This window comes from Hyaena hyaena, unplaced genomic scaffold, assembly GCF_003009895.1.
Source record: "Hyaena hyaena isolate Hyena2069 unplaced genomic scaffold, ASM300989v1 scaffold_253, whole genome shotgun sequence".
Taxonomy (NCBI): Eukaryota; Metazoa; Chordata; class Mammalia; order Carnivora; family Hyaenidae; genus Hyaena; species Hyaena hyaena.
The window spans coordinates 222,267-248,299 of NW_024080887.1; the positions used below are offsets into that span (position 1 = coordinate 222,267).

The window sequence follows — 26,033 nt, forward strand, 5'->3', positions numbered from 1 at the left end:
GTTTTTTTATTATTATTAATCATCATTATTATTATTTCTCACCTTGAAAAATCAGCTTTCCTCCCCCTCCCTACCCTCCCGCAACTCCCCTCCCCCACCCGCCCTAACCCATAAAAATCGCACTCTGACAGTCTAGTGAAAACCATTGCAAAATCCATATGGGGGCATGCACAGTTGCAGCATTGTTGTAAATTTCTTGCTCTACTAGAAAAAGTTACATTGTCTTAAGGTAACAAAACAGTTCTTTTGTGCTTTTCCATTTCTTTGTTTTTTTTTTTTTCTTTTTTCTTTTTCTTTTTTCTTAGAATGTTAGTGATGACTGACAGTTCTGGTGCACAGTTACAATGTACAAGTGAAATGAATATGATTTGCATTGTTAAGGCATCCAATCTGCTGGTTTATATTTATGTGAAAGACAGAGGAAATATACAAGCAGACTTAAGAAAGAAAGTATGTTCATTGATTTCTATGAAGTTTCTCCCCGAAATTCAATGCACAAAATGCGTCACTCCAAAGGGAGAGATTCCATGCATATTAATAGAGTAAAACAGCATCAGGGTTTTTGTTTTTGTGGTTTTTTTTGTAAGCTTCCAAAGCAAAGGATACATTTTTTAATCTACAGAACTAAACGCTACAAGAATAATATGCTACTATTTTTTTTTTTTTGCCATATATTGGAAAAAACTTCTTAACTTACAAATAATACAAAAATAGACAATGGCTTTTGGGTGGAAATTAAAAAAAATTGAAGCATGGTTTAAAACAAAACTAAAAATAACTATAAATGAAATGTTTAAAAATCACATTGAAACAGCTAATACAACTGTAGGTGACCAAACAAATACGCACTTTTCACATAGCAAACGTACACAATAAAATAAACTGGGAGTGGGAGGAAAAGGAAGAAGGGGAAAGCAATGTACAAATTCCAAAGATAAATACATTATTTATATGGATATTTTACAAAATCCCCTTTAAAACAAAAAGCCTTTTAATTAACTTTGCAAGTATGTGCAAGCTAAAGGTAGTGAGCTTTTTTTTTCTTTGCAAAATATGCAGTAAAATCTTTTTGTGATATTGAAAAACTGTCTTAAGACATTAAAATGTATAAATAGAACGACGACTTTGGCAAAAATCACAAAAAATCTACAGTATTTATAACTACATACAAAACACAACAGCAAAGAAAAAAATATCAGGCAAACGCATCCTCAGAGCTTTGCTGCGTCTTTGCTATTTATTCTTACTTTTAAGAACACTTCCCAGATGATGAGAGCAAAAATTCCACAGAACAGAGAACTATGTTCTGGAGCTCTCAACCTTCTCCTTTCTCCCAGTTTCCTTTTACTCTGAATTCCAAAGCACTTAACCTGTCCCTCGAATCTATTATGTTACAAATGGTGAGGGTCACCCATAGAGGTGTCATCTCAAATGGGAAATCCGAAATACCTGCCATGTTGCTTTTGTCAGCTTTTGGAGGGTTGGTATGAAGTCAGCATGTAAGAGGAGTAAACTCTAAACTTGCAAATGGCGGCATGTGAGTGGGATTTGGCTTGATGACTGGAGGGCATAATATGGAATTCTAATTCTGTGCCTGGACCCTGTTCCGTGCAGTCTCGTAGGGGATTCTCACACAGTCTGTGTGCCATCAAGCTCTCCAGAGGCCATTGGCTTCGGAAGAAGTTGACACAAGTAAAAGAGAGAATTATATCAGGTTTAAATATGCAGTTTTAACAATCTGTCTAGAGGCACTGGATTTTTGAGTAGAAGGGAAAAATGTGATCACTTACATCACTTTTTAACTTTCCAGGCTGCATTTATTTACACAGTTACTTAAGACAACAATACAAAAGAGATAAATAAGCTTGCACTGCTAAGGGATGGCATGTTAAGTTAGATATTGAAAATGCACTGTCTGAGCTAACTACCATTGATATGCTTTAAGGCGCAAAAGCCGACCCTTAGTTTTCTAAAAAATCTAACTGGCATTCCTATTCTGTCCCATACAAGCTTTTTTTTTTCTTTTTTCTTTTTTTCTTTTTTTTTTTTAACTTTTTTTGTAAATATCACCACTTCATTCTCCCTTTACACAGCTTTAAAAACATCATAAATTAAAACATGGAGTCTTATTTATAGTGTCCCTTGTATACAGCTTTATGGTTTATAAAAGACAAATGATTGCAGAGTTAAGCTTAAAAAAAAAAGAAAGAAAAAGAAAAGTGGATTTGCTTTTATCAACACAGAATAAATATATCCCCCAAATACTTGGGAGGTACAACTTTTAACCAACACTCTGCACTTGCAGATCCCTTCCAATTTCAGTATTTGCAAGGTCGGTGATATTGTTTGTTTAAAAATCTGCAGTTATTGTGATTCCTCTTAAAAAGGCCTGAGTTAAAAGTTCCACTTGGGGACTTGTATCAGATTACTCTCTGTAGCAGAATCCAACCTCTTCATTAATAAAATTCTTCAAGGCAATTCTTTCACATGGGAGGAACGATCATGCCAGATATCGCTGTGGAAAAAGAAGACAAAAGTCAATGGTTTTGCATCCAAAATTTTCACTGAGAAAAAAAAAGTGATGGGAAAAAACACCCACACACCACTATGTTGGTTGAATATTAGTCACAAATGTGCTCTCATCTTCCCTGGAATGAGTTTTTGTTATAAAATATACATGTACTTTATTAAAAATGATAATATGTCAGCCTGTGAGTGTGTCTTTAACAGAACAGAAGATGCTAAACATCCATCCAAATCTGATTTCAATGTTAAAATGTAACTGGAAAGTTGCAGAGTTTAAATACCGCTGGGCAAGTTGCAGCCCCAAACTTTGCAAACTAGTGAGAATTTTCAATTTGTCACTCTTCTTGCCCCTCCCCATGAGTTCTATAATATAAAATAAAAAGTCAGTTCATCCCACGGCTCTGTGCTCTGTATTGGCAAAGACTGAATCCTAGAACAGCAATCTGAATGCCTACATTTCAGCCCTCGTACCCGGGAGAAGGAAGAGCCAGCCACCCCAGGCCTTGTTCTGCAGGGAGTAGGAAGCTGGGAGAAAGTGTGCGGGAGGAGGGAAGACGGGTTTGCATGAACCTGCAGCATGTCTCCTATACTGCTGCTTCACTCAAGGTTCTGGAATGGTCTGACCACGTTCCTAGAAAATTATAGCCTAGGAAAGCTGGAGCGAGATCCTGGGGGAAATGAAATCAGTTTGGGGTAATCAAAAAATCTTTCGAAGTGTTCCGAGTTAGAAGCCCGCACACAGTGGTATTTAGAAAAGCATGGAATCCGATAGGCCAGTGTTCTCCCTCTGGCTTTCCTGCTTTCTGAGTACATCTCTCAGAGGCAGTTACTTGTTCCCTTGAACCTCTGCTTCCTCAGCTAGAAAATGTAGTTAATGGTATTTGTAAGGGCAGTGATATTTTTAGGGTTGTTGGAGATTTAAATAAAATAACATATGTGAGGTGGTTGGCCCAGCATCAGCCCCTACTGCAGACCTCATATAGGTTAGCTGCTATTACTTTTAACCCATCCTTTCTGGCGCCAAACTAGCTCTGTGACCTCATGCTACTGGTTTAACATCTCTGGGCTGTGTTTCCTCTTACGTCAAATAGACACCGCCCCATACAGCATACCTCATATGATGAGCATGAGGAATAAAGGGATGTCTATAAGAAAGTTAAAACAGTATGGCAACTTTGAAATATGTTGGGGTAAGAGAGATGGGTGTATTAGAAGCGAGGGGCAGCCATCTTTTGCTTCCAAAGATGAGAGAGAAAGTCTTTGCTTTCTTTTGATTGGCAATTCTAAATTTAATTTGATGTCCTTCTCAGTGATGACCGAGCCTAGGAAGTGGTTCTCTTCGTGTCCCAACTCTCATGTCCAGAAGAATATGCCTTTTTTAAAGCAAACCCCAACGACCACAAGTCCTGGCGCAGACACAGGGAGGAGGCTAGGTGAGGCTCTGAGCCCTGCAGCCCCCACACCACACCCCTCCGGCTTCCCCTCCCCCACCCAACATGGTAAATTCAATTAAAAAATGTATTTTTTGCCAAACACTTTTTCCGTTAATTTTTAAACCCATCTGTATTCACAGGGAAATTTAATCCACATGTTTCTGATTCATATACACGTAAATCATCCAAATGTTGTTTTGCAAGAGCTGTTCTGCAGTCCAAAAGCTCCCGGAGTCTTTTTCGTAAGCCCTCCTAAGCCATTTTTCTTAGAAACAGGAAGCGTCTCTTGCCAAATGCAGACCAACTTAAACCCCCAAAGATTCGAGATCAGTTGCAAAAGTAGTCCCCCTAAGATTCAAGTGAGCCCTAGATCTGACTGGAACAGGGAGATCAGATTTTCAACCCAAGCCTTAACTTGAAACTTCAAGATGCTGTAGCTCCAAAGGAAAGGGGGCGGAGGGTCTGTGCGAGGTGACAGCTCAGTGTGGCTCGGCCTCCCTAAGGGTCTTTCATCCAGGCTGGAGGTGGGTCCCAGCACCCTTATTAAAGACAGGTCTTTCTGTGGGAGTTCCAAGCCTCTGGCAAGAGAAGCAAATCTTACTTTCACCTTCCACCAAAATCTACTCTGTGTGCCTGGCATTAAAGGGTGGTCCCCTATGACACAGCCAGGTAGCTCGGGCAGCGTCAATATGATGTAAAGCAAAGCAGAGAACTGACAAACTGCCTACTGATTTGGTCGGTGGGGCTTGGCCAACGTTTATTAATTGGGCCCTGAAAACATCAGTTTTGTTTTTTTTTAAAATCAAATTCTGGATGGCCAGAAGAAAAAGAAAATAAAGATCTAGCAGTGTTTGTACCTGAATAGTGTGCTAGATTAATTAGATTAAAACCCCACTAGGGCCCCATTAAAAGTTATAAAGCAAAGCTAACTGATGTGCTAGTCCACAGCTAACAGTGCTTCTTAATCTAGATGACAGGGGATGCAGACTCCAGCGCCCTGGGGGCCCCGATTGGGAACTAAGTGAGCCATGTGCCCTGGTAGGGACCGAGGTGACTGGCAAGGGCACGCCTTTTTTAGAGTGGGCTTCCCCAAAGCTGCTGTGCAGAAATGCCTGCTCACAGCCACCAGCTCTTCTAGATTCTTTCAAGAGGAGATGGAGATCTGAATGTTTTAAAACACAAAACAGTCCAGTTTATATATGTTAGCAAATAATTAAAATTAAAAACAAACAGGCATATTGGAGAGCATCTAAGGGGAGACCTGGTCTGTCCTTGCTTCCCTACCTCGCCTGTGCTGGACCTCAGATTTCTCTTAGAGTCTGGTGGACGCCACGGAGTCTCTCTCCAGAAGAAGAGATACCTGCACCCAGCACTCTGCACGTGACACTGGGTTCATGGCACCCCAGGCTCATCTGTGACTTCCTAAACTCCAGATGCAGAACACCTCTTGATAAATAAGTTTTAGGAAAGGACCACCGTTTGTAGTCTATGAGCTGCTCTACCTCTGAAGAGACCTTTTCGTAAAGTAATCCCACTGCATGACTGCAGGGAAGCTCCTGGGCTTACAGAGGCTCTTTGTCCTGTGTCCGTGATGCAATCGTCAAGATTACTTATGTGGGTGAGAGGGATGGGGTGTTTGAAATGTTCCAGAAAAGCCGTTGGCACACCGACTCGCCCAAGTGGGGCCCATGAAGATTTCCATGAGGACACAACAGTGTCAGGGAGTAACACATGCCACACAACACACGACATCATCAGACCGACATCATCAGGCCCGCCATTTTCCCCAGCAGCAGGGTGACCATGTTCTCTGACAGAAGCTCCGAAAACTATTGGTTTGCAAGCCCACACATTTTTCATTATGGCTTTCACATTTTGATAAGAATGAAGACAAAATGCAAAGTTTTGCAGAACTGGGAGAGTTTGGAGTGAGAGTGGAATGTGATCTTCCTTGAACCACCACATGTGTAGGAATCATGAGCTAATCAAGAACAGAATAGGGGGAATATCTTGCACAAATTGAGCATGTACACGGAGCAAATGACAATTCCACGAGATCACTGTGGGACTGCAAGATATCTAGAGTCAGGTAGGGCTGCCCAGCCTGAGCTACAATAAGATGTGGAAAGAAAAATTCAGTGCGTGGGTATAATTTTTGTGAAATCACTCTGGTTTTTTGTTTTTAATTTTTCACTGCAGAGCTGTCCAGGACATGGTTAGGGTTTAAAATAACTACACTGAGGGGAGGTCCAATCGCATGTTGACAGCCTCCTTGGGGCTGCCTCTCTCTTGATTAATGAAGTCCTCTGAGGCCTGAAATTGCACAGAAGCCATGCTCTAGGGAGCATAAGCTTTAGGAGAAGGGAGAGGACCTCTCCAGGACAATGGCTGGGCAGAGTGGGTCACTCAAACCTTTGACCTATGAAAACAGACACACCTGGGGAGTCAGGATCAGTATTCATCAATGACTTAACCCAGATAGGAAGGGAAGAAGATGTCTCTGCATTTTCTCTTTAAATCCAAAATATAACCACGTTTTTCCAAAGTTTTTCATGGGATATTAATTGGTCTTAACATTTGGAAAAGGGTTCTCTGGGCAAATAAGTTTTTTAAAAAATTTTTAACATTTATTTGTTTTGAGAGAGAGAGAGAGACAGAGCTTGAGCAGGGAGAGGTAGAGAGAAGGGAAGACACAGAATCTGAAGCAGACTCCAGGCTCTGAGCTGCCAGCACAGAGCCCAATGTGGGCCTCGAAACCATGAATGAGATCATGACCTGAGCTGAAGTCGGACGCTCAACCAACTGAGCCACCCAGGTGCCCTGCAAATAAGTTTAAAGCACTAAATAGAATACTATTTTTTGTTGTTGTTTAACTGCAGGATGTCTCAGAGCTTTTAATAAACTTAGGTACATTGTGGCTTTCCAAAACAGGGATTCAGGAAGCACCACTTTCTAGGTTTGCTTGACCACAGCGTTTAAACTTTTTTAACAGTAAATCTTCTGAGACCCCAGAAGTGCTGAGATAAGATTTGCTGTATCCTAAAAAATATTTCTCAGGCTTATGGCAAGGTGTCCAAGGTTTTATCTACCTGGTAAAGAAAGCCAGTTGGAATTGCAGTAGGAACTGTGAATTATAAAATCTTTGTAAAGAATGGAGTTTATAACTTCCCTGCTCAACCTCATCCTTACTTCTGGGTCCCCGGGCCCAGGATGCTGGGTGGCTTGCTGGTTACTGCACATTACTCTTTGGCTCCAATTATCTTTAATCCTCTGCCTAACATGATGTCCCCTCCCCATCTCCCTCTGCCTGAGTCCCCCTTGCCCTTTCTCAAAAGTCCAGCTCAATGGCACCCTTCTCCATGAGGCTGTTCTGAATTCTCCCTGATATTTCCTTCCTCTGAACTTCCACAGGTGGGTGCCCTGCCTCTCCCGGACAGATCTGCCTGCTTTACTGTGGTGTTGTTTCCTTTACCCAGGGAAAGATTTTAAGGTCAGGATTCTGTAGTCCACACGGTCCTCACCCAGTGGCTTCACTATAGTATGGCCACATAGCATAGGGGCTTACACAGCAAATCGGTCTGCCGGGTGTTAACCCCAGGCTCTTCCAGTCTGCTAGCTGTGTAACTCTGGATGAGCCATGTTGGCTCTAAGGCTTGGTTTCTGCGTCTGTAGAATGAGGACAAGGAGCAGCCTACACCAAGGGTGGCTGGGAAGAATACCTGATATTAATGCAGAAGTCGGGCTGCGAACAAGCCTCCCCCCACCCACGTCAGTAACTGTGACCATTGTCATCACCATCATGGAAGACTGCAATGCATGTTCGTTGGGGAATAAACATACACACAGTCACTAGAGGAGGCCCTGACAGGGCTGCTGGGAAAAGGCCTTTAAGGAATTGGCAAAAAGAAAACACACACACACAGACACACACACACACACACACACACACACACAGTACAATTAGTAGCATGGTAGTTGGAAGAACACAGGTCTTTAAAACCCTCAACAGGGGCACCTGGGTGGCTCAGATGGTTAAGGGTCCTGACTTCAGCTCAGGTCATGATCTTACAGTTCGTGAGTTTGAACCCCACATCGGATTCTGTGCTGACAGCTTGGAGCCTGGAGCCTGCTTTGTATTCTGTGTCTCCCTCTCTCTCTCTCTGCCCCTGCCTGGCTCACACTCTGTTGGTCTCTCTCTCTCTCAAAAATAAACATTAAAAAATAAATAAATAAAACCCTCAAGAGCCTAAACATGTCACCTCCGATCTTGTTTATTTTGGTCCAGTTGCTTAACCAACTCTTTTCGTCACTTGCCCTGGCTTAATGATCACAGTTCCGAACTAGGTGGGTCCAAATGAAATTGCTATAACAATGAAAAGGAGGAGGAGGATGGCTCCTTTACGTTTTGTAACCCGTCTATGCCCTTTCTCCACAGAGGAGCAGAGTTTAGAAAGCTAACCATGAGGTCATTCTCCAGTTACAGGTCTAGGAGCACACACCCCAGTGTCCCTTTTGTCAGAGGAGATTTGGAGACCTCAGGCGGGAGTTTCTTGGTGGTGCGGCGCCCGTCAGGCCACAGGCACTGTGGACAGAGGGTCAAGGAGCAATTCCAGGCACGCGGGCCCTGGGAAGCGGGGTGGTTGGGAGTGGAGTGGGCAGGAGGAAGGACACGACAGCTGAGAAGAAAATGGTGTCAGTTAATTTGACTTTAATCTATCTACTAATACTTCCTCCCCTGCCACTCCTCAAAGGTAGGGATGTTTGGTACGTGACTGTATTGGGAGAAAAAAGCAGCAGAAAGAATCTGCTGGACACATGCTCAATTAGAACGAAAGGGCAATGTCATTCACAACAGCAAATCCAGCACAAAGTATGGCCCTGAATTTCACCTCAAACCCTCGCCACTGTGCAGCCTTGAGTGAGAAATGGGACAGAGAAATGGCGATTCGGCTGCTTGTCAGAACAAGGGAAACAGTCTCTGTACTTTGGGAACCTGTGCAGACTTGGATTAGGAATGCCCTAGATACCAAATGAACAAACTCTGTATGGGACCCTGTCTTGATGCCATTTCATTGTTACTTAAGAGCACCTGTGATGCATGTGTGCGTGTGTGCATGTGTGTGCGCACACGCGTACACCTCCCGCCATACAGACACTACCAGAAAGATGTCCCCCAAGTCCAGGACATTCTGCAGTCTGGACTGAGTCCCTGTTTTCAGTCCTTCCCTGCTCTCTGCTTGGTCCACAAGGCAGGAAGAGACCTGGTCTCGCATAAGGGCTACCTGCTTAGGTCACTGCTGGCCAGTGATAAAAGATCCTGACCCTCCAAGAACTATGGGCCTTTTCCTCTCAACCACCACCTGTCAGCTGCTGATTACAAATCCCATTATACCTTATTTTGATATCAAATCTATGTTTAATGAGGGTTGTGATAAGCAATTCAAGAATGGCTGATTTCTGCTTTCATATGTTTTATCCTTATTTAAACTAGAAGTTATACTTAAGGATTATATCCTTAGTTTTCCAGGAGAGGTGTACTGAGGGTGACAGAGCATTATTTTTAGCTGAAAAAGAGTCAGGTTTGTATGAATGGGTAGCTCCCCTTTGTAGGGGTGGCCATGACCCACTGTGAATAATGCTGTCTGAAATGTCGTTCCACAGTCAGATTCTTTTCCTCTGCCCTCCAAGATGGCTTTGCCAATGCATGTTCAAGGGAGGGACATCAGCATGTTTTACTGGGCATGACTTTGGCTGTGCTGGGCAGATTTGCCAGCAGGTTTCTGAAGAATGTTTAGCAGAGCCTGTATGGAGTCAGAAAGGCAGAGTGATTAGAAGCTCTGGAGTCACACAGTTTGGGCTCAATTTTGGCTATGTTAGTTATAACTATGTGACCTTGAGCAAACTGGGCCTGGATTTACCCACTTATATAAAGGGAAAAGTACTGACTTCATAGTGTCTTTGGAAAAATCAATATAAGATTATATCAATATAAAGACTTCAGTACCCAGTACGTGGATACTCTGTATAAATAACATAAATAATACATATACACATAACATACATATACATAATATACATATAGGTAAGAAACAAGGCTGAGAAATCCCAGATGGGTGTGCCACCCTCCTGACCCCTCTCGACTCCCATGGCTGACCTCCATCAGTGAAGAAGGCATGACAACCAATGAAGGAAAGCACTGTGGGGAGCTGTGTAGGCTAGGGGTTAGGGGTGAAGACTCAGCTGGGGTTTATATTCATCTCCACCATTTATGGGCTGTGCCTTCAGGCAGGTGTTTACTCTCCTTAAGTTTCAGTTTTATCATCTGCACAATGGAGATCATAATATCCTCATATTTCACCAGGAAGTTGTTAGGATTAAGTAAGATAAAGCATGCTCAGTGCTTAGCACAGCGCCTGACACAAAGTTCAGTGCTAAATAAATGGCAGCTGATTATTTTATTGATCTTATTTCCCTGCCAGATGCCTTAGGAATCCCGGATGCATCCTTTTTACCCCCTCTGAGTAATAAAGTGCTTGGGAGATTGAAAGAGGAGATGAATTTTGGAGCCTGAGTTTGAAGCCACCTTCGGCCACACAATACTGCCAGAAATCAAGCAATTTCATAATTTCCCTAACCTTGAGTTTTCTGATCTATTAAGTAGGGGCTTTGAATGCCCAACACATGTGCCTGCTATGAGGGATGAATGAACTTGTGCAGCTCAACGGTACCAGAACACAACAAAAATGTAAGACACAGTGGATCCTTTTTTAAAAGGTGGGTTTTCCCCCCCCCTCAATGAATAGAGAGATCATCTCAATTCTTGGTGACTCTTATTTCCCATATTCCATGATGGGGACCAAAACTGAACAATTTTAATATGACCCAGAATACTCCAGTCACATTTTGGGGGATCTGGTTCTCAGTATTCAGTATTGGGCCTCTGGTCTATAATGCTCTAACCTCAGGGCTCTGGTCAGGCCATGGCTCACCCACTCCCCATGATCAACCCCACACACGTTCACTCTGACACAGGCAACAGGAAGGGAAGGTTGAGTGACCTACTTCAGGAGAATGCCAGTCCCGGGAGAGACCCTGCAGTGGAGAACTTGCTAGAGTCCACAAAAGACTGGTCTGATTATGGCGACCACAGGGAATGAAAGAGGAGAAAAGAGAAATGATGACATTAGTAAGTGGAAACAGTATTCTCAAGCAAATCCCGGGCCTGAGCAGAATTGCTGGAGTTGAAAGAGAACTGCTCAGGCAACTCCAGTAGAGGAGAGATACATGGGGCTAGGGGGCCAGGGCCCAGGGCCAAGGACAGTGAACACAAAAGAACAAAAGAAAGGAGGGCAGAGAGAAGTAGGCTGGCCCAAGGCTGATCCCCTCACACCAGTGACGCATAGGCTTTGGGCCCTGGGAGAGTGAAGTCTGGGCATTCTGTTGGCCTGGGTGGGGCTTACCTTGCAGGCTGTTCCCATTGGTGCTGGTGCAGGTGGGAGGCGGGGAGGTCTGGGGTCTGACGACTGGCGCAAAAGCACTCTTCTGTTTCACGGCTGAGACCATGTTGGCTGGTGAGAAGGAGAAGATGCCCGAGGAGCTGCTGCAGTTGGAGGGGAGGCTTGTGGAGGAGGCCATGGTGGGACTGGATGGCACGACTGAGTGGGGCAATGGGAAAGGAGAAATCAGTGCCTCTGCTGGCATCTCGAGATGAGGCCCTTCTTCCAGCCACCCTGCTCAGGCCACCCTGCCAGCATGATCCTTTCTGAACTCTCAGGATCTTGTCTGTTTTCATCACTTGGTACTTGGCACGTGTTACCTTTCATTGTTGGTATCTATTGTGGGCCTACTATGTGCTGGGCCGTGTGCTACACACTGGGGCACCCCAGTCCAGGAAAAAAAAAAGTGCTCTTATTAAGGATAGAGTAGCACACAATAATGACAGAGGTGAGCCTGCCAACTCTGCAGAGGCAAGGAAGAGAACCAAAGAAGGCTGCATGGAGGAGGAGTCGAAAGAAGCATTCCAGGTGGGGCCTAAACTAAGGTTCTAACAAAGTGGCTGGGAATATAAGAGGCAGGAGGAGGCCAGCCTGAGACAGTGTGGTCACCGATGAAATGAGAGATGTGAGGAAGAAGGGTGTGTAGAAGGCAATGCCAGGATTCTAACTTAAGGCACTGGCAGATGGTGGTGTGTATGTGTCCCTGTTCTCCCCGTGAAGTTACAAGCTCCTTAAGGATAATGACCATGCCTGAATGCTTCACAACACAGACACAGGTAGGTGGGAGGCAATGGGAATAAACAGACTGCCACAAGCAACATTTGTGGATAATGCAAAACTATAAGCCGAAGTTCCAAATTCTTTCTATCCCCCATGGAGCTGTACATGAATGCTTGTGAATAAATAGGTAGTAGGATAGGAGCTTTATGCAAATACTCACAGTCTAGTAGTAGTGGGGATGTGGATTATCGATGATGGGAGAATTTTGGCAATTCAGAGAGGGAGAAAGCCTAGTTGCTTGGAGATATGAGTTTGGTAGATGCACATTCTCTACCAACCACCGTCCTTTCAGCCTGGCCATCCATATTTCTCTAGCTGCTAATAGTCTCATGGTTACTTCGGGAGACAGATTTGGCACAGAGTGAGTTCTCTCCACTCAAGACCAGTGTTTTCATACACTCACCTTCTATTTCCTCCGTCTCCTGGGGAAAAGTATGAATCCTGCCCAGTGATTTTCAGGCATTTCATTGAAATTCTAAGTACTTCCTTCTACTGTATTATTTTTCATGTTATGTAATCAACATTACATATTGCTTTATCATTCACAAGAATCTTCATGTCGTTTTCATCTTATGTCACTCTCAAAGTAATCTTAAGTTGGGGTGTTTTACATCCTTTTTATACCTGAGCAAGCCGACCAAGCTGAGACTCAGAAAATAGTGTAGCGACACGCCCAAAGGCCATAGCTAGAATGTGGTGAAGCCAAATTCAGTGTCCTTTCTACTACACCACCCTGCAAAGGAAACAGATCACCAGGGGAAAAGGCTCCTTTCCTATTAGCCCCCCAGAGTCTAAAATGTTGTGTGGGTGGCTGCCCTTCCCTTGGCCTATTGGCTGTGTAAAGTTAGAGAAGCGGGAATCAAATCGGAAATAGGCAGCAATTGCCATCAGGGGGAAATGACCCCTTGTAATCAGCCCTCAGCACTATACCATCCAAACGCGCTGAATGCTTTACGGAGCAGAACACAGAGCTGCCATCCTCAGAGTTTTCACAAACATTTTCTAAACTGTACTTTTTCTTTTAATGAGGCCAGCATTTTTATACATCTCTTAGGATTTGTAAATGTGAAAATACGCTCAATAATAACACCCATTTAAATTGCAAAACTCCTGCACTGGAGGTTTGATTTTTAAATATTCGTAGACTTGAAATCCTGCTGGTTCACTGAGGAAGGCAATTAATCTCCTTGGCAAATGCGATCATTATGTGTATTTAGAGGTGGGGAGTTTGAGGGGGGTGGTTAACAGAGGAAAGGGTGAAATATAGTCAAGCAGCCCCATTTGTTATAACGTTATTAGTTATCAGCCACCACACCAGAAAGTGTGTTCACCAGTGGAATGTCTTATTTTATTTTTTATTCTGTTTGGAATTTTTCAACATGAGTGGTTTATGAATAATTAAATATTATGGAGGCAAAAATTCAAATCAGCTGGGCTTTGTGTTTATTGTTTTATTTGCATTTATGCAGATAAAACCGTCCCATCTGAGAGCCTATTTGAGAATTTAATACTATATTTGTGAGCACTGAGGAAATCAATTAATGGAAATTAAATGTTGGAAGTTTCACAGTCTGACAGATGCAATCTCGGGCTGAAGTTGCCGGATATCTGCACCGGCGGGGAGGACAGCAATCCAAGCCCCTAAATTGAATTGCTACCATATAGCAATTAGTTTATTGATTTAATTAAGAATGCCACCTTTTAATTTTCAGGTCATGACTGAAACATTTTCTGATTGAATAGATGGGGGAACACTGAAATGATAGATCTATGAGAAACAATCTTTCGATGAATCAAAACCCGATGTGAAACTGGTCCCAAACATGGACTCTTGAGTAGGCAGACAGAATGTATGCAGATTATTTGGGGAAATTACAAATGTTCAAAAAGCTGCTGATTCCAAACAGATTAAGTGGAAATATAAAATTCAGCACACACAGAGCATAAAAATTCACCCAGAAAATAAAAGGCTCTAAGTATTACTTTCAGAAATAGCCACTCTCAAAGGCCAAGAATGATCTTTCTTTTTTCAAAGGATTAGATCCCTCCACATTTCCACTATTAGACATAGCATGGTTTTTAGGGTTTTGTTTTTTTTTTTTAGCCAAGGCTCTTCTTTTAAAAAATCACAAATATTCTTTCATTTAACAACACATCTTCTATCATTCCACAAATGTCTGAGAGTTTGGCCTCATTTTACAAAACAGAAGAGTTACCCAGACTGTCCAAGATAAACTTGGTTATCTATGTAAAAATCCTCAGAGGCAGATCAAGAGATTGTAGAAACACAGCCCAGGACATTTTATATGTAAAGATGCAAGTTCCCTGAGGTTCTATAGACACAATCTAAATGTTGCACCAAAAGATTCTTTAGGTTAAACTTCTTTAAGACAAGGAAGGACGTGGCATGCAAAAAATTTCTTGTGTATGCATATTTTTTTCATCTTGCCATATTTTTGGAAAAAATAAAGTGGGGTTTTTTTTTTTTGTCAGTTGTTGTTATTTGTTTGTTTTTAGTATACATCAAGCACAAAGGAGAAAAAATTCCAAGCATTTAAAAAAAAAGGAGTAATATTCCTCAAGGGAAAGATTTTAAGTTTTAGACTACTGTGACTATGCTACACTAGCAGCACCACTTAGTATGATCATTCCATCATGATTTTTTAGGTTCATTGAATGCGCCTCTTGTGGGCCAGGCATCAGCACAAGCTCATTACATGCATGATTTCATCTTACAACAACTGTATGGGATGAGTATTAGTTCCTTCGCCATTTTGCAGATGAGAAAACTGAGGCTTGGAGAGGAGAGAATTTGCCCTGGGCCACCGGTCAGTAACCGGTGGAAGCAGGAGTCAAACTCATCTCCGACAGGACTCGAAGCTTGGGTTCTGGCGATGACATCACACTGCTGCTTTGGGCTGCAGCAAAGTTCTGACAAAGAGGGCGACTTTGGGATGAAGAAGGTGAGCAAGGGAGGGCAGAGAGTTCTGCGGGAGACAATGGTGCCTCTCAGAGCATCACCCGGGTCGGTGCCTGGAGGGGGGTCCTATGACTGAGGAGAACTGCACAGTGGGCCACACAGTGGGCCACAAAGCATGACGCCCAGTTAATGGAGCCACAAGGCACAGAAGCGCAGGCCACACATCTCTACTTACTGGCGTAGGGTGAGTTGGCAGCCGAGCCGTTGAGGAAGGTTGGAGAGCCGCCCAAATTGGACATGGCGGCAGTGCCGTATCCGTTCATGCTCGTGGTGACGGAGTTATAGTTGGTCTGCTGGGGGGTGGTGCTCGGCACGTACCCGTGTGGTGACACGCTGCTTGAGTTGCGGGTGAAACCTGAGGGGTGGGGGCAAAACCGGGGATGAGGGTGGCAATCCTGGAAGACTCGGGAAAGGAAGGGCTCTGTTTCTTGCCCTGCTGCTGCATCCCAGAGGGAAGGGGTTGGGTGATTCATGTGCATGGGTTGGTGGTGCTAGCTCTGTGATTAAAATGGGAAGCGAGCAAAGCACACATTTCTTAGGAGATCATAAATACTTAGCAGGGCCGTGAGAAGTGGCAATGCAAGGCCTATAAATTATCATTTTGGAGCAGAAATAAATCCCAATCTAAGAGATGTACCCTGGAGTTAACAGGTTCCTATTCCCTGGGTGAGGATGATGTGCTTTGGCCCCTCAGAACTTTAATTCCAACCCTCTTTGCGATCTGTCATTCATGGTTTATGGTGAAAAGTCAAATGGAGAGATGGCTAAATGCATGCGTCCTTTCTAGCCCCCAGGACCAGACTGCCAGCTGTGATGGCTATAACCCAAATTCTACAGTAGTACCTGATACACAAAAACTAGGAATCTCCCCTTTTGGAAAAAGATGTTTTTAAGTAAAAATTGTTTTGTGCCAAGTAAGCAGTGGGGGTGCGGGGTGGGGAGCAGCCCGAGGTTGGGAAGGGGCAGGGAAATGGGGAGGGAGAAGAACAGGCTCCTGACCCTGATTGGTGGCCTGTGACGCCTCCGAGACATTCACAGCCAGTTGTCCACTGAAGGAATTCACGCCCATCATTCCTGCGTGGACCGAGGTGTTAGTGAGGGCTGGGAGCTGGCTGTGGTTGCGGGGGACACTGTACAGAGCCTCTGCGATGTCAGCTGCCCTCTTCAGAATAATTTCCTGCAAAGTAAAAGGAATGTCCCCTTCAGCTACCCTTAGTCATATTCCCGGGAGAACCATTTTCCCAATGCTTATTACATGGCAGGCACGGTGCTCGGGGCTTCCATGCTCTAACTGCATCAACTTCTGTAGCCTCGTAGCAAACCTGGGATGAGTCTCATCTTCACAGGCCCATATTGCAAATGGAGGACTGAGGCTCAGAGAGAGGCCAGGAGCTCACATAAGGACACTCACCTATTAAAGATAGAGCTGGGCTGCATGACCTTGACTGACTTTGAAAGGCCATTGTCTTAGCCCCATCCCTCCATACTACTACCCTGCATGTGACAGCATCATGGGGTTTCCCTCCCCAGCCAATAACACACAGGAACTCTGGTGGTACACGCACACACACACACACACACACACACACACAAACACACAGGCTATAACTCCTCCCCACTGCTAAAGCTAAGGGCAGGCTGTAGATAGCTACCTGTGTCCCTGAGTATTAGTGGAACTGTGTCCCCTTGACACTGATTCAAATGACACACAGAAAAGGAGTGAATGATTGCTCAGACTCCTAGTTTCTAGAGCAATATGAATCATATACATGGAGTTGCTCTGTGAATAGAAGCAGACAATTATAGTCAGGCCTTATCTTTCTTTTTAGGAGAGGAAATTAAACCCTCTTTTCCTCCTTGAAAACCTGAGAGGAATAAAATAAAACACTGGTAACTCTCTTCCTCAATTATGAAGTACATTCCCACGGAAGATTCGTTTTAAATGGAGTACCTATTCTCATAAGGAAAATGATTCCATTGAAAAGGTAATAAAAGATTTACAAAATAAGACAGAAGAAGTGAATAGCCTTATATCTTATGTCTGGATGACACAGAACTCATGCAAGTGGTTTTTATGTTTTCCGTCCTTTTTCAACACAATAAGGAATCCGAGATCTTCAACTGAACACGGCAGGCCACACAGTTCGAGACTCAGTCACGCTCACCTGGTTGTTGTGCGGCATCCCATACAGCGCTTCCACCAGGTCTGCAGCCCTTTTGAGTATTACTTCCTGTCAAGAGAAAAGGAGATACAATCCTCTGAGTGAAGGCCACTTGTCCTAATCTCTCCACAAGATCTAGTCCCCTCTGGCCATACTTTGCCAACACAGTGTTTTAAAGGCAGTAGCTTGGGAAACCCCAGAATGGTGTTAAATCACCAATTTATCCCTGTTCACATACACACTTAATTGAGTCAAAAGGTGAGCATCACTGGTACTGCAGGATAAAATACATCACTCAGTAGTCTGCCATAGGCACGATAAAGCACTCATATGTTTATTGCTGAATACAATTGCGAGGTCATTTACTAGATTACTACAATCGATGTCATTCAGTGCATGTTATGAATCCCTAAGATGTGTTTATTTAGTACTTAATTGCTTATTCCAGGAACCATGACCTTATCAGACAGGTCATTTTCGAGGGATTTCCAATCAATCTTTGGCTACTAGAAGCATGTAGCATTAAACTTCTTTTGTTTATCTCCCTTGTGTGGCAGAGCCATGACATAAGGGAGTGATGGAGTAAACTCACATTCTGAGGCAATGCACTGTTTGTCAGAGGCTCTTACAAAAGGGTTCTCCTGCCCCCTGGAAGCTCCCTCTGCACCAATTTTCATGACTGGCACAGTCTGATTCTTTTACAGCAATTCTTTGCTATTTCAGTATTGTTTATCATTTTCCCCATTTGCTCATTCATTCTCATCCTAGATACAGGCTCTGCTTTTCATTCCAGTTGAAGAAAAATGTTTCCCTCTTTTCATTTAGGTAGGCTTCCATATTTAGCTTGTATGCTTGTTTCTAATAAATAGCACATTTTACAAAAGTGTGTGTGGTGGTAATTCTTGTCATTCAACCGAAAGAAGTCACTCTCTCTTCATTTTGCCCTAATTTTCTTCATATTCATTTAAACTGGAATATGAAGAGGAAAGTTAGGCTTGTAAAATGGAGGCTTACCAGAGAGCCAAACATACAGGCATGGCATGATTATCAGAGGCGATTTGCAAGAAGATATGTTTACTTTTTTTTTTTTTTTTTTTTGCTATGGGTAAAGTTTCAAGAAAAAGTTTAACTTTAAATATTTCACACAATAGATTTCTGCATGGAAAAGCAGTGCTGTTCGATTTTCATATATTGTAGATGCTGATCAGAAAATAGGGATATAATTACATTCATTTTGCTGTCACCATAGCCTCTTCAAAAATCCTTGAGCAACTCTTGAAATGACAAGCTTTTAGATACATATTAACATTTTTCAATTTAAAATTTTCTACAATATAAGATAAAATAGTTGTCATACTGCAGTAACTACTTATGACATATATAATGTCCTAAATTCAAAAATGAGATAGAGGGGTTTTCAGTTCTCAATAAACATTTATGCTTGCCTTAAGCTGCTAGACCCCATTTGTAAAATAGTTTAGTTCTTTTTTATATAAGGAATGAAAAGCATTATATAATCAATGGGGTTTGAATCAATACATCTGAAATAATTTCTTTATTTTTTTAATGCAAGCTAAAAGATAATTTACCATTTTTTGTTTGTAGTATTGTCTGACCACACCAGTTAATAATTTACTACGGTATGGACACACTAAACCCTATCCCCATATCAAATTCGGCCTGTGCTGCTTTCACTAAAACCTCATGGCTCTTAGGAAAGATTAAAACAAAACAGGATCAAGTTAGTTTATTTACTAAGATTTGACTTCTCTGGGCCTATGTTCATTTATTTCTTCAAATAAATATTTATGCCAGTGTTTGGATTTGGCAGAGAAGGTATTTTTCTTTCTTTTCATTTTAGGAAAAAAACAAGATGAGGTACAGTTGGAAACTGCACTTGTGAATTTCAATCTTGGAACGCTATCACTGAGGACTCAGAGCAGTGCTTATTTTAATTAATTACATGAACTAGGGAGGAGGGAAGTTCAAAATAAACTCCAAGATCTTTGAAGTTTTTATAAACCTGAAAAAATTCCAGCTACCAGCATATGCTATACAGTCTACTCTCACATATTTTTGATGATAAAGGTTTTTCAATGACATAATCTAGTTGTTTCTTTTTCTGCTTATTCAATACTCAGAACTCTCATCACCATTTAATCCTTTGAAAATGAGACATGTGAATCTTGCTTTATAAAGTTGCATTCTTCTGTCCATGGAGCTGGGTTATGCTTTCCCACTAGGCACACTGCCATAGGTGGTCGTCAGCACTGCAGCACTTCAGACCAGCAGTCTTGTGCACAGTGAACCTGGGTTTCTTACCCTGAAAGTGATTTCCTTAAATGATATCTTGCCCAATTTAAAATGTCCTTCACTGCAGGATGGACTTTGGGATTTAAGGGAGAGTCTACATTTGGTTCAGCTTTGCCATTGTGATTCAGCTTCTATTAGTTATTTCTGCAAATGGGAAGGAGAAAGGAAATTTCTGGGTCCTCTGAGTTAGTGCAATGGACCTGCAAGGTGCTTGGATTTTGGTGACCAGAAAATTGCTCTCACCTCCATGTCATTACGCTCCCAGTGAACTAGCCCCCAAGCGTGTTTGTGTTGGGGATCTAATATATTGCCTTTCAATCAGAGCTGAGAGCCACTGAACACACAGACAGAACATGACGAGCAGGTCAGGAAAGCAATAAAGATTTTACAGAGCTGTCCAAGGTGCTAAATTTACTCAATAATGGGTTTGGCACCATAGTGTTAACCTCTCATTTACTACCAGTTTGAGGGACTAAATTGAAGTAGCTGACTTCATTTACCTTGAAATGTATATTTTATGACATTATGTAAGTAGATTGAAAGGGCACTGCAGTTTTAACAATTTAAAGGCTAAAGCATGTTTAAGATGAAACTTGAATATTTATTGTATATTGCACTTAAAGTATATAGAATGTTAAAATGTATTGATTAAATTTGTAAAAGGCATTATAAAAATGACAGGTAGTATAAAAGATGTATGCCTTTTAAAATCAAATTGATAGTGTATGCTATCTCTTCTGTGGTCACAAGTGTAATTTTTTTGCAGTTTTATATGGTAATTTGAAAAATCTGTAATTTCACATTAGGAAATGATTGAGCCTGGGATGTTAAAAAAAAAAAAAAAAGAAATTTCCCATCAGGGGAAGAGCTGGATGTTTCATATAATCTTTTGTCTCGGAAATTGTTCCTAAAGTCTTATTTTTTGTGGCATTAGGAGGGAGTATAGTATAAGGCTCCTTCCATTCTAACATGCAATTTTAATATTTCTGAAAAGAAAGAACATTTGACTAGTACTAATATCTAATTTTTCAAGGCATTTATTTGTCAGGAGAGATTTTCTCTTCTTTTCATAATGTTTAAAACATCTCCCTGCTTGCAGTTTAAAACATGAAGATAGAGATCAGATTCTTCTAAGATAATTAATCCTATCCTTAGATTTAAAAACATATCCCATTGGGGAATAAAGAAGATAAATACTAGTATCCAAAATATTGAAAAGCCCCAGAGTCTCCTTATAAAGCTAATGCTTGTTCTCCAATCTACATCCTGAGTCAGACTATTTTTCTTTTCAAGGCCTTGGATCTCTTCTCTTTTAAAGAAACAAAAAATGTTTATGCCTTAAAAAGAACAACTTTCACTGATCTATTTTCTCTCACAGTTAAAACCTGGCTTCCCCTGTCCTATTATGACAATTGGTTGATGATACCGTGAGCGGGGTCTGCAAAGAAAAAAGGGGATAAGCTATTAAGAGTCTACAGAAACATCAGGGAGACTCAACTCCAAGAAACAGCTCAAGCCTAACTGTTATGGGTTTTTACTTATGTTTTGCAGCATTTATAATAAAGATGCTGAATGGGATGCAAAGACAGAGGGAAGATTTATCTTTATTTCTTATGTTGCAACCCCATCAACTAGCAAATAGTTTTTGAACTTCTTGTTTCCCAGCAGTCAACAAACTGATACTACTCTCCAATACTTTTCAAGGCACATTATCTTCCCAGAATTAAGGTACAGGGTTCTATGAGGGTTACAAGAGATACTCCCCATCATCTGATCCTACCTTCTATATCCAAACTTCTCTCCCTACACACATGAATAACTCCTCTCTATTCTGGTCTGGCTAGTCCTCCCCAGCCTAGAAGCAAAACATTGGCTCTTTCCCATCTCCAGACCTTCCCTCTTTTGCCTTTCTTTTGTCTGGAATGCTGGATTCATACTGTGCCCATTTATAATGCCTTCTCATCCTCCAAAGCTTGGTAATGAAGGGGGGGGGGGGTTGGAAATGATGAAACTAATGTTGTTTATTCAAAGTGGAACATTAACTTACCCAGTCTTCACAGAGAGCATCTTAGGGTACTGTCCATACCACCATTTGGCAGATGAGAAAACTAAGGCTCAGAGAGGTCAGCCAACTTTCCCTGAGTCCACACAACTGACAATTGGCTGAGCAAGGATTTTAGCCTCAGGTGTCAGACATCAGAGCCTGTGCTCTTGAGATTTATACTGTTCTATCAGAACTGATTCCACCTTCACTGCAGCTTCTAATCTCTCTTATTCTAACTCTGAAAAGTAGTGCTGACTGTTCCATCCAGCACAGCACAGAAGTAAATGCTGCAGGGTCCTTTTGCTCTGATTTTAACTATGCTAGTCTTCACTCTCTACAATTAGACTGTAGGCCCTTTGAGGTCATGAATATCTGATCATCTTCTCTAAGCCCCTAGCACAATGTTCAGCAAACCACAGGCCTTGAGAAATTCATGTTGAAAAGTTTGTTCTAAGATAGTTACTGGTTTTTAAAAGTACATGCTTAATTTATACGATGAAATGACAAGGGCATATATTTGGCATGGCTTATAAAAGCACAAGATTTAAATTTGGTGTTCTATTTGGCTCCAGACCTCTTAATCCAATATATAAATTCCCTAAGGTCAAGTCTTGATCACTGTGGGGGTTTTTTATGCCACTTTTTTTTCTTTTATGAATCTGCTCTTTTACTCCTGCTGGCTTGTGCTTACATTTTAATTTTGTGATTAATATAATGAATCATGCTGGGTACAGACATTATCTCAAGTTATAGGCTGTTAGCAACATGGGGTTGGTCTTGATATACATCAGCCTTTTATTAACTGTTCTCTTACACCCTTAGAAATACTTAGTATTTGCACAGTCTTGGGAACCAGGCATATCATGTCTGATATGCAGATATGGCTAATGTATCTCTCTTTTGGGTTCATGATAGTAAAATCTCTAAGGATTATTCCCTTTTCATGTGAATCTTCTCTTCAGTGTCTGCCCTCGAATATGTAGGTAAAAAGCTCATATTAACTGTCCATGTCTAGCCTTCCAGGGTGAAGTGGAAGGTTGTCTAACTGTCCAATATGGAGTCCCTTTATAAATCCAATTCAATGTTTTGAGTAATTCAAACCCAGATGAGCAGGGGATATGACCTGAACTTTCCTTCACTCAGAGCATATATTTCAGCTCATAAAGTCATAGGAATGTCCATTTACTAACACAACACTAACTTCAAATTTTAGAATCAGATTTTGAGACTCTGGGAACCCCCTTAGAAAATTAAGGCCCAGGGATACTTTAGAAATTTGGGTGGACAATCTGCTTGGCTTTATGCTCCTTCAAGTGGGAAATGTTTTGCAGGATGTAGAAGAAAACAGAAGCTAACCTACAAAGTCAGGCTGAACTTGGGTGATTCCTGACAAAGAAGTACAATACTTTTCTGTCACTGCACATTTTCCTGAAGCCCATTTATCACCAATCTTCTTTTGCTCTATCAGGGGATTCAAGATGCAATGGGCCCAAATATCAGCAACACAAAATGGAGTGAAATGGCAAGTCCCTCCTGATTTAGAGGCGATAAGCATCTATCAATGAAATCAGCAATAATTTCATTTGCCTCCTTACTCTAGAGTTTACCAAAGGGTCCAGATTTTGAACAGTATACTCAGCTCACGAGCCTCTAAGTTCTAGCTCTTTCCCCATTTCCGTCTGAAAGTCTAGGTGACACTGACTGGAAAACCCGAAAGTCGAAAAATTGATTGGAATTTTCTCACAGCCCATTTCCCGCAGAGCTGGATGTACGAAACAATAAATACTAGTTATATTGAGAGGTAATTTCTGTGGAGGGTAGTTTTAGATACCAACTTCATTCATGTTTATTCAGCCAAACGGAAAATTCCACAATGGTAGACTTAGCATTCTAAAAAATCATATAATGAGGGCAATGAGGGAAGGAATAAAACAAACCAAAATAATACTTGAGCACTGTTTAGTTTCCGATCCTCTGAGACATTCCTCAAATTTTTCATTTTTCTGGTAATATGAACTCGAAATAGAGTTTACCACAGAACATTAGAAACCTTTCATGCCACACTTTAAGCACTCTTTACTCAGAAGCCCTATGACTGAGAAGAGTCACTTACATCTAGCATCGATATAATTAAACATGTCTCTCTTGAAAGGGGCATTCTCATTACGGCTAAGGACCACTTTAGAGTAAATTGAAATGGAAAGGAGGAGCATAGATGAGGTGTAGGTAGCAACTGGTTATTTCTAGGGAGGCATAAAATGCCAAATGTGTAACAATTATATTTTACAACCTTGCATTCTAAAGACTTCACAGTATTTTATTATATAAGAAGCTTCAGCTGAAGCTTACTGAATGTTCTAGCACATGCGCACTGCCCATAGTCTATAAAGAAAAATAAAATTCAAGCCACAATTAAAATCTTCAGAAATTTCCAGGACAAAGGAATTAAACAATCTGAAACGGTCTACTGCTATGAATACAAGAGGCATCGAAGTCATTCTAGTCCAGTCTAAAGAAAATGTGGGGGGGACTTCTGAACCTTCTCTGATTTTAAAGTTGATTTTATGTTCAGATTAGATGAGAGCCCCCTTCCTTCTCAAACGTATTATTATGTATCATCATGCCATGTGGCTAGAGGCACACCGGAAAGCTTTGCCTTTGTTGCAAACATGGTACCGAAGACTTCTCAAATCACATGAAATTAAAGTAGGTTGTAAGCTAAGGCAGTTATACCAACGTAAGACATACTAACTTACATGATTGACTTTTACAGTGGAAAGAAAAAGGCTGTTTTCAAGCAGCCGTTATTGCCTCAATGGAAAAAAAAATCAATGAAAGTGAAATGAACAAGAGATTTTGTCTGAGTTGCAGTTAATACTACTGAAGAGCTATGGATAATAAAAGGTCAACAAATAAATTAGCCAGAGTGTTATGAAATGAATGATTTGGCTTATAATTTTATTGAGTGAAAATTGTTCGCTGCCTATTAGACCAGGTAATTTTTATCTGGTGCCTCAATTACTGTTCCGTAAGCAATAATATAGTTGTAAGAGCTGTTGGTTCGATTGCGTGACCTCTGAGAAGCTGGCTAGGACAGCTGACTACTATGATGGATAACTAAGCTTGGTCTCCACAAGGTGCCAAACCTCCCTTTCCTGCAAGGGGATCTCATAAAAGAAACATTATAGCTTGATTCATTTTACCAAAATGTTCGACTTTTCAAGTGTCAGCAGTTAAGTATAAATTGTGAAACCAGGTATTCCTGAGAAGAGTTATGACAATGGCTTTTCCCCCTCTTTTTGGTCTCCTGGCATTCTCTTCTAAATGGTGTCATGGTAATTGGTGAATGGGAGCCTGGGGTGCTTCCCGCCACAAATACAGTGAAAAATGGTGTCTGCACCCTTGTGAATATGACCTGCTTGGAGGTACAGAGCTGAACTTGGTAACCTCTGGCCGGCGCTTCTTATTCCAATTCATTGTACTGGTTTAAGACCGACGCTCTGGGTTAGGTCCTGCTGAGTGGCCTTGGAAATCGACTTTCTGATCAGGATAAAAGTCTCTGCTTAAAGAGAAGGCTATGTACAGAGGTGCCTTTTTCAGGGGTAGGTTGTAAAGTCAGCACATGAAACAAAAACTGCCTAGAGTCAAAATTACCCTTGAAAATCTTTTAAGTCACCAAGGCCTGGGCTCTTAGAAACACAAAAGCCGAAAATTAACTACTTCTGTTTCTCTTTGTCTTTCGGTTGTGGCTTCCCTTTCCCTAGGGCAAAGCAGAATAAATATCTAGTTTGAAAGTCAAAGGACCGCTGAGTAAACAGAGAAATTTACTGCCATACCTATGTATGTATATGTCTATGTGTTTGGGGTGTGTGTATACACAGTGTATATTTATGTATTTGGACAAGTATGTGTAGTTAAACTTGACTAAGTGATATACGCATGTTGGATCTATGTTGTACTTTAAGGATATCTAAGGGAAGCAAAAATATAGTTTGCTTTGCTTCTTAAATTGTCAAACATCATCGGTTATTATATGTACCTCCAGATGAATGATAACTGTAAATTCCCAAGCTTTTACAGATGGTCCTGACTATAACTGCAATTAAAATCCACTGCCTTGAGACTGCTGGGGCTCAGTTCTTATTACTCTGATGCTTAATTGAAGTGTAACTCAAGGCTGAATACAGTGAGTGAGGTTGAAGACCTACCTCCTAGTGTCTCTTTCTAAGGGCTTCAGTCCAAGAGGAGGATTTTGGACGGTCAGGAGATAGATAGGATTAGCCCCTTGTTCCTCCTGTG

General features: G+C 41.7%; 1 protein-coding gene across 1 annotated transcript in view; it reads right to left on the bottom strand.

The window, feature by feature from the left end:
* Positions 1–288: 288 nt before the first annotated feature.
* EBF1 (EBF transcription factor 1) overlaps positions 289–26,033 on the bottom strand; it is a 424,741-nt gene continuing 398,996 nt past the window's right edge. Inside the window, exons 17-21 of the mRNA XM_039245352.1 lie at positions 17,381–17,446; positions 16,215–16,392; positions 15,391–15,570; positions 11,420–11,614; positions 289–2,515 (exon numbers count right to left, since the gene is read on the bottom strand). Of these exons, the coding sequence (XP_039101283.1) occupies positions 2,484–2,515; positions 11,420–11,614; positions 15,391–15,570; positions 16,215–16,392; positions 17,381–17,446 (651 nt within the window). The 3' untranslated portion in view covers positions 289–2,483. The remainder of the gene's footprint in view (positions 2,516–11,419; positions 11,615–15,390; positions 15,571–16,214; positions 16,393–17,380; positions 17,447–26,033) is intronic.